Source organism: Saccoglossus kowalevskii, chromosome 6, assembly GCF_978046115.1.
Source record: "Saccoglossus kowalevskii chromosome 6, keSacKowa6.1, whole genome shotgun sequence".
Lineage (NCBI taxonomy): Eukaryota > Metazoa > Hemichordata > Enteropneusta > Harrimaniidae > Saccoglossus > Saccoglossus kowalevskii.
The window spans coordinates 21827243-21839357 of record NC_140646.1 but is presented as its reverse complement, the minus strand read 5'-3'; the positions used below and the strand labels follow the sequence as shown (position 1 = coordinate 21839357).

At 35.1% G+C, this 12115-nt stretch overlaps 2 protein-coding genes across 3 annotated transcripts; one reads left to right on the top strand and one right to left on the bottom strand.

Moving 5' to 3' along the window:
• Positions 1-1659: 1659 nt before the first annotated feature.
• LOC100370589 (cytochrome c oxidase subunit 4 isoform 1, mitochondrial-like) lies at positions 1660-6820 on the bottom strand. Its single transcript, XM_006826014.2, has 4 exons — positions 6776-6820; positions 2798-3033; positions 2416-2547; positions 1660-2149 (listed from the first exon to the last, which is right to left on the bottom strand). The coding sequence occupies exons 2-4, from the start codon at positions 3018-3020 to the stop codon at positions 2013-2015; spliced, it is 492 nt and encodes a 163-aa protein (XP_006826077.1). The 5' UTR covers positions 3021-3033; positions 6776-6820; the 3' UTR covers positions 1660-2012.
• A 112-nt stretch (positions 6821-6932) lies between these two features.
• On the top strand, positions 6933-11669 carry LOC100369996 (protein SYS1 homolog). Of its 2 annotated transcripts, XM_002742392.4 has the most exons (4): positions 6933-7073; positions 8344-8660; positions 8918-8985; positions 11088-11459. In XM_002742392.4, the coding sequence occupies exons 2-4, from the start codon at positions 8499-8501 to the stop codon at positions 11326-11328; spliced, it is 471 nt and encodes a 156-aa protein (XP_002742438.1). In that variant the 5' UTR covers positions 6933-7073; positions 8344-8498; the 3' UTR covers positions 11329-11459. The 2 variants fall into 2 exon arrangements, with proteins under 2 accessions (XP_002742438.1, XP_006826076.1); XM_006826013.3 differs by lacking the exon at positions 6933-7073 and having other exon boundaries at positions 8373-8660; positions 11085-11669.
• Positions 11670-12115: the final 446 nt, after the last annotated feature.

Sequence of the window (12115 nt, the reverse complement as noted above, 5' to 3'; positions counted from 1 at the left end):
AACTGTAACTCAAGTGCAATGTTCTCTAAATGACTATGAATATTACAACCACAATGCCACTTTACTAATTCTTGTTCCATGATAATGAACAGCGGAGCTAATTCGATCGTCAGGTCGCTTGTATTGGAGTTAAAATGCAAGTAATTCTGACAGTTTCTTTATACGAGAAAATCAAAGACTATTCACTGTCAATGTAATTAAAGTTGTGTGTGGCCTGCAGTAATTCAGAAAGTATAAGATAAAGCCCTCTTAAACAAACCAGCTATAGATACATATATATTTATTGAAGAAATTCTCATCCTTTTGAAGGTCTTCAGTGAGTCCTGTAAACTATTTTGCAAGTAACTTGTAATGGGGAAAGAGAATTATGCCCCTATTTTCAAATGCATTATGCATTGTAAGTCCTCAAACACATGTGAATGAGCATATGACTTTTGGAATTTGTGGTCAGTGTTTGCATACTGTCTTTGAAAAATTAATACATGGCCTTAAATATCATAACTAAATAAAGAGCATATGTTTGATTATAATTAGCTTGGTTATCTTCCTTTTATTTTGTGGGTCTTTCATTCCTCTCCATAATAGTCATGACATGTTGCCTGGATTTCACTTATTAACCATGTATTACGTCACAAAGAACGGGATAGTTGCACTTTAGTCTTTGTAGCAACTATCTCCTGATGCAGTGTCATTCATCGTTCAGTAAATTTTCTTATTTAGAGGAAACTGTCTTTTGAGCACCCACTCTCGCCTAAACCCTGACACTCCAGCTTCTGGTGTAATTGTATATTGTAAAATACTTCATTTTAGCTGGAATTAATTTTCGCTGAAAAGGCATTTTGGGTGTTTTCTATGGAATTTATTTTCACTGATTTTTGACGAGATGAATGTGAAATATAGGGAAAAAATTCGTTGAATTTTATTTTCACGCAATCATCCTTTCAGCGAAAATAAATTCTAAGCAAAAATAAAATATTCTACAGTACGCCTCTCCAGATAGTTACCTATACGTGTCCTGAAGAAAGGGCATATACAATTAAAATGGGAGGGGCAAAGTTGGGGATTAGAGTTATGGGCGAGAGACCTCTAAGGAATTCTTATCCATTCAGTTTAGTAGCCAGCTATATTTATAGGCCAGTCAACACCACACTGGCTACATGAGCAACATCAGGGCAACGTGCAGTCTATGGTAGTATGGAGAGGAACAAAGGATCCATGAAATAAGAGTTGGAAGATATCCAGACTACATTGTAATGTATAACTGGATAAATGAGGTTCATTTGAATTTGTAGGACTGATTGTTAATGCAGGGGGTACCTACAAACACTGTCAGTAACAAGTACACACCACCACCGTTGAATGAAACTGGACAATATCTAGTAATTGCAAATCAACCTGAAATCAAACGCTACAACATGTACTTCATATTACTTCCTAGTGCAACTAAATGAGGGATTCACAACTTAATTCCAGTTGCAATTATCTGCCACAAGTAACGGTATACAACACACAGCAAAATAATATCAAGTTATGCTGGCCATACAAAATAGTTTTCAGTGTGGAAAGCCAGACTAATTTACATATGGTTTAAATCTACAGCCTTCTGACCAACTTTTAATGCTGATCATTTCCTTCAACTCAAAAAATTACGGCTACAGCTTTTTATTTTAAATATTTTACTGTCATGAATTTATTTTCCAAATAAAGGTAAAACAACATTCAAATCAATTGCAATCTAAAACTTGACTCCAATTTTTAAATACTCTTCCATTTACATACAGAGAATGACTGTTAATAGAGAAATAACTTGGTTAACACACATTTCAGATATTTTCATAGCATCTGTTTTTGTATTTGATTAAAATTATCGACACGGCAACAAAATGATTTCAATTTCCCGGAGCATTGTGATGGGGATGATGGCAAAATGATCAGTAAAAGACTGAACACCAAGACAGGGTGAAATTTACAATGACGTAAGATAGATATTGTTACTACAAATTAGCATCTGGTTATTTTTTCCAGTCATTCTTCTCGTAATCCCATTTCGATGCGATGCCTTCAATTGGATTATTGTGCATCCTGATCATGTAGTCTCTAAGCTGTGCTTGCCAATCTTCATTTAGCGTATGTGGTGGTTCTGGTAGAACTGCAAAGAAGGGAACAAAGATTTTATCAGGGCCATGGAATTACACATACATTGTTTGTCATGAATAATTGACAATATTGTACTGCATATTACATTGTAAAAAAAACACACTTACAAAAATACTAAAAATATTCTTGATACCCAACACAGTGGATACTGTGCATGAAAGGCTCTGGAGAAAACGCCGACTCAATAAATATAAACTTGCATGCAACTAATATTAGTAAGAGCCTGAGGAAACAAATGGTGAAAATCTCAGAACTTACTATAATCTTTTTGGAACATGTAAATCCCTGCAGATACTGCTAAAGCAAAGCAAACGCCGCCTAAAATAACTTTCCATTCACCAGTGGGAGCTTTCATATCCGCATAGCTTTTGTGGAAAGCAAGGCGATACACTGAAAATACAAACAATTAATATTTAATGTTTGAGCCATCAATTTAGAGCCGATAACAGACAAATGTTGTATTCTAAACATAGCCCACCAGTCATTACAAACATATTAGACACTATAAAACATAATAGTCATCACACAATGGTCGTCAAGCATACTTTTAAACAAGAAAGCAGAAATGGACTTTAAATAAGTCAACTTTTCAGACAAACCGCAGCTCTAAATGAAAAAGTAGGTCTGACAATCCACTTACACGCTCTCTTCTCATCTGCTGTTAGGTTTTTCCAGTCACCAGCTTCCTTCTTTCGAAGTGCTTTGAGGTCTTCTGCAAGTTCAGCATCTTTTGTGAATCGAACATGAGGCGCTGGGTAATCTGTTCTGTCCTCGTACACTAAATCCATGCGAGCGCCGGTGCTGCTACGGCACGTCGTTGACAGAAACCTTCTCAGTACAGATGATCTTAGTATCAGTGCCATGATAGTGTCCCTTCTAAGGTGAAAACAAAAAAAAATTAGGAACAGTTTCAAGTTCCAGTCACAATAAAAAGAGTTTGGAATTCTGTAGAGGGCCAAGTCTACCATCCATGCATTATGGCAGATCGTTTGAATAAATACGCCTGAATTACAATTCATTTACAAGTAATATTCGTACAGATTAAATAGTTCACAAGCTTAAATATTGACTGTAATGTCACATTGAAATGTATATGGTTATCAGTAGCAACAAAGCAGCAGAAAAAAATCACCTGTATTTATTTACTATGCTGGACAAGGTTCCCCCTAGGCAAAAATGTTATGATTGATATTATGTCAATTTACTGAATCGAATGATCATGCAAGTTTTTCACAAATATTTTGTCAACGTTGGTACCAAACTCATGCAACTTTTAACATGTATTAAAAATAATCCTCAATTTTCATATTTTGTTTCTAACCGATTTGTGTTTATATTATTCATTCTAGATACCATACAGGAACATCGTATGAAATTTAAAGTACGTTATATTGTCAGTTGTGTAATTTTGAATTTCTGATTGCATTTAAATTGCATAACATTTTTAGGAGAGAATGAGTATCGGTACCCAGTTTTTTTGAATGTCTATCTTAGCCATAACTGCAGTGCTCAAGAAGATGAATTGTCCTTTTCCAAGCTTCATCAAATGTTCTATTCTAAGGGCACTGAAAATACGCCATTCACACGATTCAACCATAAGGATTGCAGTACCTTAGTTTAAAAACTCATTCTTTTCACATACTTTGAACAAAACTGTCTAAAATAAATTTGTACGATGCTAAGACTTGCTATCATATTTTGTGAAAAATTAAACGTATTGCAAAATATAGTGCAAATATGACATGACTAGCTCTGTCACCCATCTACAGAAGCAGCGCAGTGTTAACGTACATTAATATTACTGTGAGAGTTAAAAAAAAATTTGCGACTCTTCAATTGTCGATTTTATGAGGATGACAGAGTTACTGCGTTCTGATTATTAGTAACAGCCTTTACATTAACAGAAAAATTTATACTTGTTTACTACATCTTGTTCTCAGAATGTGTACAAGAATGTGTACAGACGAGTAAAGGGTTTGTTCACTATACAACAGTAATGCCTATTCTTGAAGGAAATACAAAAACAATTTACAAGCACTGTGGTGCCTAGCCCTGCGCACAGTGCTGTGTGTACGGGGACGCGTTCGATTGTTAGATGTCCCCACCACAGCCCTGCGTACCTCCATAAACAAAGTCCGGGAGCGCACCGTAATTGGTGCGCAAGTTAAAAATAAGTAGTTTCCCAGCCGAAATCGGTTGAAATGACGATAGTTATCTGTAACAACCATTACAAAGTTATCTGAAACTTGAAATGTCTTTAAAAAGCGACTAGTAAAGACGGACAAAATGTAAACGCGTTGATACCGGAGGAATTATCCACCAAACGCCGCCATTTTTAATTTCATTCACGCAAGAGAATGTGTTTGTTTTTAGGGCAAAGTAGCCGATTCCATCCACAATTGGACTCCGAACTGGGAGTTCTGGATATATCTGGTGATCGATCATCATTTTTGGTACCTGGGCATGTTATTTCATTAAAACAATTATATTTTTCAAAGTCCCGGACTTTGTCTATGGAGGTACGCAGGGCTGTGGTGGGGACATCTATCAACCGAACGTGTCCTCGTACACACAGCACTGTATGCAGGGCTATGTGGTGCCGTGAAGTGTTGATATGACTTTCAGTTTGTGAACTGTGAGAAGTAATCCAGTGTTCTCAGCGAGGGATTTAAGACGGCGCAGCGACCCTCCATTTATCTTGAGCACCCTCCTTTGTTTTTGGTCAACAGCTATTCCAATCATGTCCCAGAAGATGCCCTGACAATGTTTTTGAGGAACCTCTTATAGATATGCTAATTATATGCAAATTATACACACTACCTTTTAAAAGATGGATGGCCATCATTGCCATTAGCAGTAGTATTTTGGTATGTTTAAAAATATTAGAATTATTTACAAAGCAACATTCAAAACCTGACCTAAAATCAAACTGTGCACCCACATCTCTATACAACATTCAGGAGATTTAAATACTGTACTTCCCCGATCATAAGCCCAGGGGCCTGAACATGTAAAATCGGCAAGGTCCGCCTCACAAAAGATCATTGGGGGGGGGGGGGGGGGGGGTAAAATTTTAATCATCTCCCAGCCATGAAAAATATTGCATCTTTTTGAGGAAAAAAATGCAAGACGAGTCGTCATTGATTTCCACAACACTTTACAAACTACAATGAAGAAACAAACATGTTCATAAAAATACACACTTTTTATTACAATACGGTTTTACCTACAATCCGGTGCAAAAATGGGTAGGGTCTGTGGTGTGGAATGTTTTCGATCGTATGCAAACTCTTGATACAAAGCAATTTCCGCCATGATGTTTTTCATCATGATTTGACCTGAACGTCTTTCGTTAACCAATCAACATGCTGTGTCGTACAGACGAAGGTTTCTGATTATTGAGGAAGTATTTTTTTCAATGCAACGGTAAATTACAGCAATGTTAAAATGTGATCTGTTAACACTGATTTCGACCAAAAAAAAATGATTTTTTTTCCCCTTAAAAGCTGTTGATTTGAATTTTCGAAAGGTAAACCAAGGATGGAGAAGTATTTAAACCTTTCACAGTCACCAACAAGTAGTGTCGAAAAATAGTTTGCTCATTCACACCCGCCCCCATTCACGATAGTCTCAATGGACACATTATTCAGAAAAGTAAAACGATGTTCAATGACCAGGTTTTACGAATTGATGATCACATTTTTGGCATTTCAAAAACTACTACTCAAAGAAATATGGATTACTTAGTATTGCAACATTGGGGTTCATCCTGAGTAAATAACAGAAGATGCGAACCAAACCACCATTTTTATGCAATGAAATACACTTTTTACATGCATAAATGTCATCAACGTTCAGTAAAACCACCCTGGGCCTATACTCGGGGATGCCATCAACTCCTTAAATGTCTGAAAACAGAAAAGTGGGCTTATACTCTAGGAGGGTTTATGCTCTGGGAAGTACGGTTTTATTACACACAAGGTTTCTAGGGTCTATGATCTGACCTTCTCATAAAGTAGGTCTATTGATAGTCAAATGTTTTGATTCAGAGATAAAGTACAACAAATTTGAATATTTGATTTAGTGGAGGTACCATCACAGCATGTTGTGGAAGTTCACTGTGCGTAATCACTTCACTCAATTAACAAGATAAATTCCACAGAAAGAATAATAAAACAACAATAAATGGTCTAGCAAACTAGTTTCTCTTAGAGGTCACACGAGTTCACCCACGTACGAAACCAAACAAGACAAGAATGAATGTATGCGTATGCGTGTTGATGTACTGATTAGGGAGGCAAATATTAAGCAATTAGACAAAGCTAAAATGGACAAAAAACAGTGCCACAATTTATGATAACCCAAACGGTGTCAGCTCGTAAATCACATACACGAGCATCCGGGCCTTTCCGTTTTAGCGATAACCGGTCAAAGTTACGAGTAGCAAAAATAACATCAGCATTTATTCACGAGAAATACATGTTATTCATCAAAATAGTTATAACTAGGCCAAGCCTATGTCGATATAGTTATTCTTCACGTAACGCATGCATCGTGATTCATAAAATAATTGGGCGAAAATTCATGACTTTAACAGTCACGTTGCATTCGTACTCACCTTCTACAACCGGCAAAATGGCGGACGAGGAACGAGGAGGATTCTGGGAAAGTGTGACATCACAGCTGGCTCGTACATCACTTATTCTAAAACATCTGTAACGCTTTAGAAGATTGTAAATCGAAATCGCGTACGAGGTTAATTACATATGGCGGACGTGGCGATGGTTTCGTGGATGTTCATTGACTGATTCATCGCCGATAACACCCAAACATTGACGCTGTACACGACGCAAAAGACATCTGACAAATAATTTGGTCTCCACAGTCTTGCTGAAAGTGTTGTTTAGTTGTAACCGGTAAGATATCTTGTTTATAATCATTTGCTGTGATTCAGGAGGTGCATCATTGTGACATTTACGATAAAAGATAAGGTACATAGTCTTGTGACGATTGGTAAAGGCGAAGTCGGTGGTCAGACTTTTTATTGGACCAGTTATTGTATGTAATTGTTAACGACACTGTGAAACCCAATATCTACAATAAATTAGTGAAAATTAATATTAATTAATTGTATTTTAATCTATTTTAATCTAAGTACGGCATTTGACTTTTGCCACATTCCTATATCATCTCTGGTACACATTGGCCGTAACCGTTATTTGTTTTAAAACACTGTTAACACATCGTCATGAACACCTTCGCTCCCTTTGTATGTCCTAGGTTAGGGAAACAACAACTTTTGATGTGTCAGTCAACACATATAATGTTCACGTGAACTATGTTAAAGTAGATGGGTTAGGATTCATTCATAAAAAAAATTAGATTAATTTTGATAATATATTTTTCTGTACATTTATAATTGTTTGTAGTAAAAATATTAATTACACTGACTTTTGAGTTAATAACCAAAATGCAATGATTTAGTTTATAAATGAATATACACCATAATCTTAAATCTGTCCTATTTGGCATTCCATTCCTATGAGCTAATACATGCACAACATTAATCATCCTCACCCCAGAGAACACTTCCTTGGACCTCCATTAATTCTGAGTTAGAGAAATTCGGATAAAACGTATTATGTTTCTGTTTCGTGTTGTTTACATATGTATCACTCTTGAAGTAAGTAAACGTTCTAATAACAGCCAAGAAATGCAATATTGATTGACATGCAAATAAAGTTGTTGAATCAGTTTTTAAGAAAATGTCAAGAGTTTACTGAGTGAAATTGACAGGACAATGCCAATGTAGAATTGTGCCCTTCCTCCGCTAGATTTTAATTTCGCTATTTTCGCCTAGAAGAAACATTAATTTAAACCCACATGAAAATGTGAAATAACAATAGAACTCACTGTTTCCCTGTCAAGTTTGTACACTTAAAACCTAGTAAAATTGCTCAAAGCATCAAAAAACACTTTTCAGTGATCAGGTGACATGTATGACAAAATACCCTTTAGTGATCAGGTGACATGTATGACATCTTTAAAAAAGTATGTATTCTGACACATGAAATAAAGTAGTCCAAAATAACATAACAATCGGTAATTTCTCTTCTTTGAGTACTAGTAATGTACAAACACAAGACAAAATGTCCATACTAATTAATTATGTATACTTTGTTACAGTACAAGTAAATCAAGTACCCGCAGAAGAACACAGCAAATGATTGGAAACTCCTGATATACATTCATTGCTGGATTTGAATCCTGTTAACGTGAACACCAAACCAAGAGACTGGGGAAGCTGAAGTTTTGTGCTTTTGTTTTTCATAATCATAAAAATGTCGGGCTCATTTAGGACTAATATTTGGGACCCTGGTCTCATTATCGCTCAGATGCTCGCTTTACAGTCAATATATTATTTTTTCTTGGGACTTTGGCTCGTTTTGGTAGATTGTATCTCACAGGCATCACGATCAGTGGACCAAATGTTTAGTTATGAGGTGAGATGATTTTAATTGCAGCTCTGTGTGTGATTTTGACAAGATGTGTTCAAGTTCTACATTCCTCAAATAATACATAGAAAATCTTCCACAATATATCATGTTTTAACACATTTCTTGCTGACGTAATTTTTTCAATTCATTTTTGCTATCCGTTGAGGCTTTCAGTTGGCGCTGTGTTAAATGCAGTTATTGTTTATGTATTATAATTAATATAATATAATACGTAATGATCATACTGTTTTTACCATTTACAGGATTTGGAATTCAAGTCATTTAATGGCAAGCTAATCATGATAGCATTTGTATTAAATTCCTTGACTGGGTAAGTAAGTTTAAGTAGCATACTATTTCTGTCAAAGTCTTGTTAAATCCACAATCCCGCTTGATATACATGTAAAAACTAAATGGTAAATGTTTCAAGGAAATAAATGCAATTAATCCAAATGAGTGCAGCAAAATGCAAATAATTTATGTAGAAATTCTATTGATAGACATGTAAAATATTCTGATGTAAGTTAGACAAAACATTTGGGTTGGCAAAGCCTGTATTCCTTTGAACACCATAATTTTTTCCTCTACCATCTCTGTACAATATTGTGCACAGTTTTAAGGTATTTCTCTCTAATTCATTCATGAATTTTGGATCAAATGAACATAATTTTGCATTAGTTGCATATCTTGACCAAATTTTCCAAAGATTTAGGTTTATTTTGAGAATGGTCTGGGTATCATTTATGCTCAATCAGCTTCATATCAAGAATTACATTGTTAGAATTGTAGTGTTCTGCCTCCATAAAAGGAACTAATTTGCATAATAATACTATCTAATTTGCATATTTATCTTGCTACAATAGGAATAGTTAACATATCAATAACATATATTGTTTCTGAAAAGTTCAAACATGCATATTTGTCGGTGACCAAGCATGGTGAAATCAATGTACGCAAAAAAGGCCTGGAATAACACTGGGTAGCTATGAAAGCAATTCTTTATATGTGTTTAGTATTGATTTATGTTTATTCTAATTTGTAAAAATTTTGACTTAATTAGTAGGCTTTTATTTTCAATAAATTTCATGAGTCCAGGGAAAATTTTGAAATAGGGTTCTTAAGTCAAGTCATGGTATCAAGAACATTTCTTTCTGTGAAAATGTAACTGTGTTTTACAGTATTGGAATTTGATTTCTGGCATGTATGAATTCTCTTGCATATTCTTAGATTCAATAATTTATCAAATCTATCACAGGATAATGTGTGAATGTGGATTCTTATTCAGAACCTTAAATATCTGAGTGACAGATGTCCAGTGGTTTATCTGTAATATTATACTCGCATACAATGGTGGCTCGCCATGTGTGGCATTTTGCCGTTCATAAATTGAATAGAAAGTAGAAAAAAGCTAATAAAGAATAGCACTGAGTTAAACAGTTGATATTCTAGTAATAGTTTTTTGTTATGTTGAAGAGAAGAATTTTGCAATCAAAATGTTCATAATACATAATGATGTACATGGCTGGGTCAACATTTGTGCAAACAAATTGTCCAGCATGAAGTTAAAAACAGGAAGTAAACACCCTCCAGCAGCCCAATTAATTAAATTACTAAATTACTACAATTACTAAATTACTAAATTAAATTTCAATCCGAACAGGAATTTAATTACACTCCAATTATTTTGAATTTAATTGAAATAATTTAAATTCAATAAATATAATTAAACATGTCTTAGCAATTATAGTAAAAAGACAGGTTTTTAGAGTATATATCAATTTTGAACTGTTTCAATGATATCTCAAGAGCCTCTTAATGCATTTCAGTGAAACTTGGTACATAGGTGATTTGGGGTTATCCATAGACGTTGTTGGTTTAGCGCTGAAATCGGTAATTTTAATTAGCTAATTTACATAAAATTGGCAGTTTTCAACTGATCCAATGATATATCAAGAGCCACTCATCATATTTCAATAAAACTTAGTACATGGGTGTCCAGGTGATCCAGACAGAAATACTTTAGAGTTGAAGTCATGTATGTTAATTACCTAATTTGCATAAATTAGATGATTTTCTAATATTTCAAAAAACCTCCATCAAATTTTAAATTAAAATTGGTTCATCGTTGCTTCGGTTTGCAAACCACATGTGTGCAGTTAAATTCCTTTTGTTTTTATATTTCCAAATTCCAGTAAGCTGTATTAGCAGACAGGCTTCTTTTTTGAAAAGCTTATCTTAAATTTGTAATTAATTTCAAATATCCCCTATTTGTACTTCAATACTTTCAGAATACAGAAGTTATATTCTCTATTGAAAATGTTTAATTTGAGGCACAGGGCATATATTTTAATTTGGGGAATTATTTACTTGCTTATAGCCCAGAACCACCCATTTCAAAGACTTACAATGTACATTTCTTTTCTTGAATAGCAGCGCTGGAGGACTTTGGTTGTTAATTTCTAGGACGAGACAGTGTCTGGACTTTGCTGCAACTGTACATTTATATCACTTAATTGTCTGCTGGATTTACAATGGAAGTTTTCCAATGACATTATCATGGTGGCTAGTGAATGTGGCTTGTTTAGCACTTATGACTGTATTAGGAGAGTTTCTCTGTATGAGATCTGAAATGACAGCTATACCGGTCTCTGTGGGAGCCAAATCTGATCTATGACATACCGATTCCACCTCCGAGTGGAGTGGACCTGTCTCTGTCGATGGTGCAGCAAATCTGCGGTCTCGGAACCTGGTCAATTGGGCCTGGACTTGAAGCTATAAATATGATTTGATCAACATGGTGGATGCATCTTGATTTTAACATGCCATAGCCCGTGTATTCATCCTCCATCACGTCTCACAATAAGGAGTGCTGTAATTCTGCATATCAGAGAGATGAACAAAGTGACCTGCTGTTTACAGCCTTCATCAGTGACCCAGAATGTTTGACCTGCTGATTAGCTTGCTGGTCTTTATGCATCACCTCCATAATTTATAGCACCGTAAACTTCCAAAGAATGTCCCTCCACTGAGGTGATAAACTATCCTGCTTCTGATTTGTTGTTGTCGTCGTCACTTGTTTCTACTATGACAGATTATTGAATATTGATTTGAGTTTTTTAGCCTCGCTGAACTACAAGGAAGAATTTGCATGGCACTGACAGGGAGGTATCGTCCATCACAGATTTCTAATTAGTGTAATATATACCGGTATAGGTTGCTCTGTAATGGTGTGTGGTGCATCGCTGAACATTTCTACCTTCTGAATTTGTATTATCATGGAGGAGACCAAAATATTCAAAATATTTCAAGTTGCATATTAAATAAAGTCGCAATGTATTACAAACTGAATCTTATGAATTGAATGAATTTTAAATATTACAAGGGCTGCTGATTGAAATTCATTCCATTATTTCAGTGTGTGTGTGGGGTGGAGGGGTCATGAGAAAATTATACATGGTCTT

Bases quoted from the DNA above. Each gene is read 5' to 3' on its own strand.
- LOC100370589 (XM_006826014.2), bottom strand. From the start codon at position 3,020: ATGGCACTGATACTAAGATCATCTGTACTGAGAAGGTTTCTGTCAACG. The intron at 2,548-2,797 runs GTAAGTGGATTG...TTGTATTTTCAG, and splicing joins AGCAGATGAGAAGAGAGCGT to TGTATCGCCTTGCTTTCCAC. The intron at 2,150-2,415 runs GTAAGTTCTGAG...CCTTCTTTGCAG, and splicing joins CATGTTCCAAAAAGATTATA to TTCTACCAGAACCACCACAT.
- LOC100369996 (XM_006826013.3), top strand. From the start codon at position 8,499: ATGTCGGGCTCATTTAGGACTAATATTTGGGACCCTGGTCTCATTATC. The intron at 8,661-8,917 runs GTGAGATGATTT...TACCATTTACAG, and splicing joins ACCAAATGTTTAGTTATGAG to GATTTGGAATTCAAGTCATT. The intron at 8,986-11,084 runs GTAAGTAAGTTT...TTTCTTGAATAG, and splicing joins GTATTAAATTCCTTGACTGG to CAGCGCTGGAGGACTTTGGT.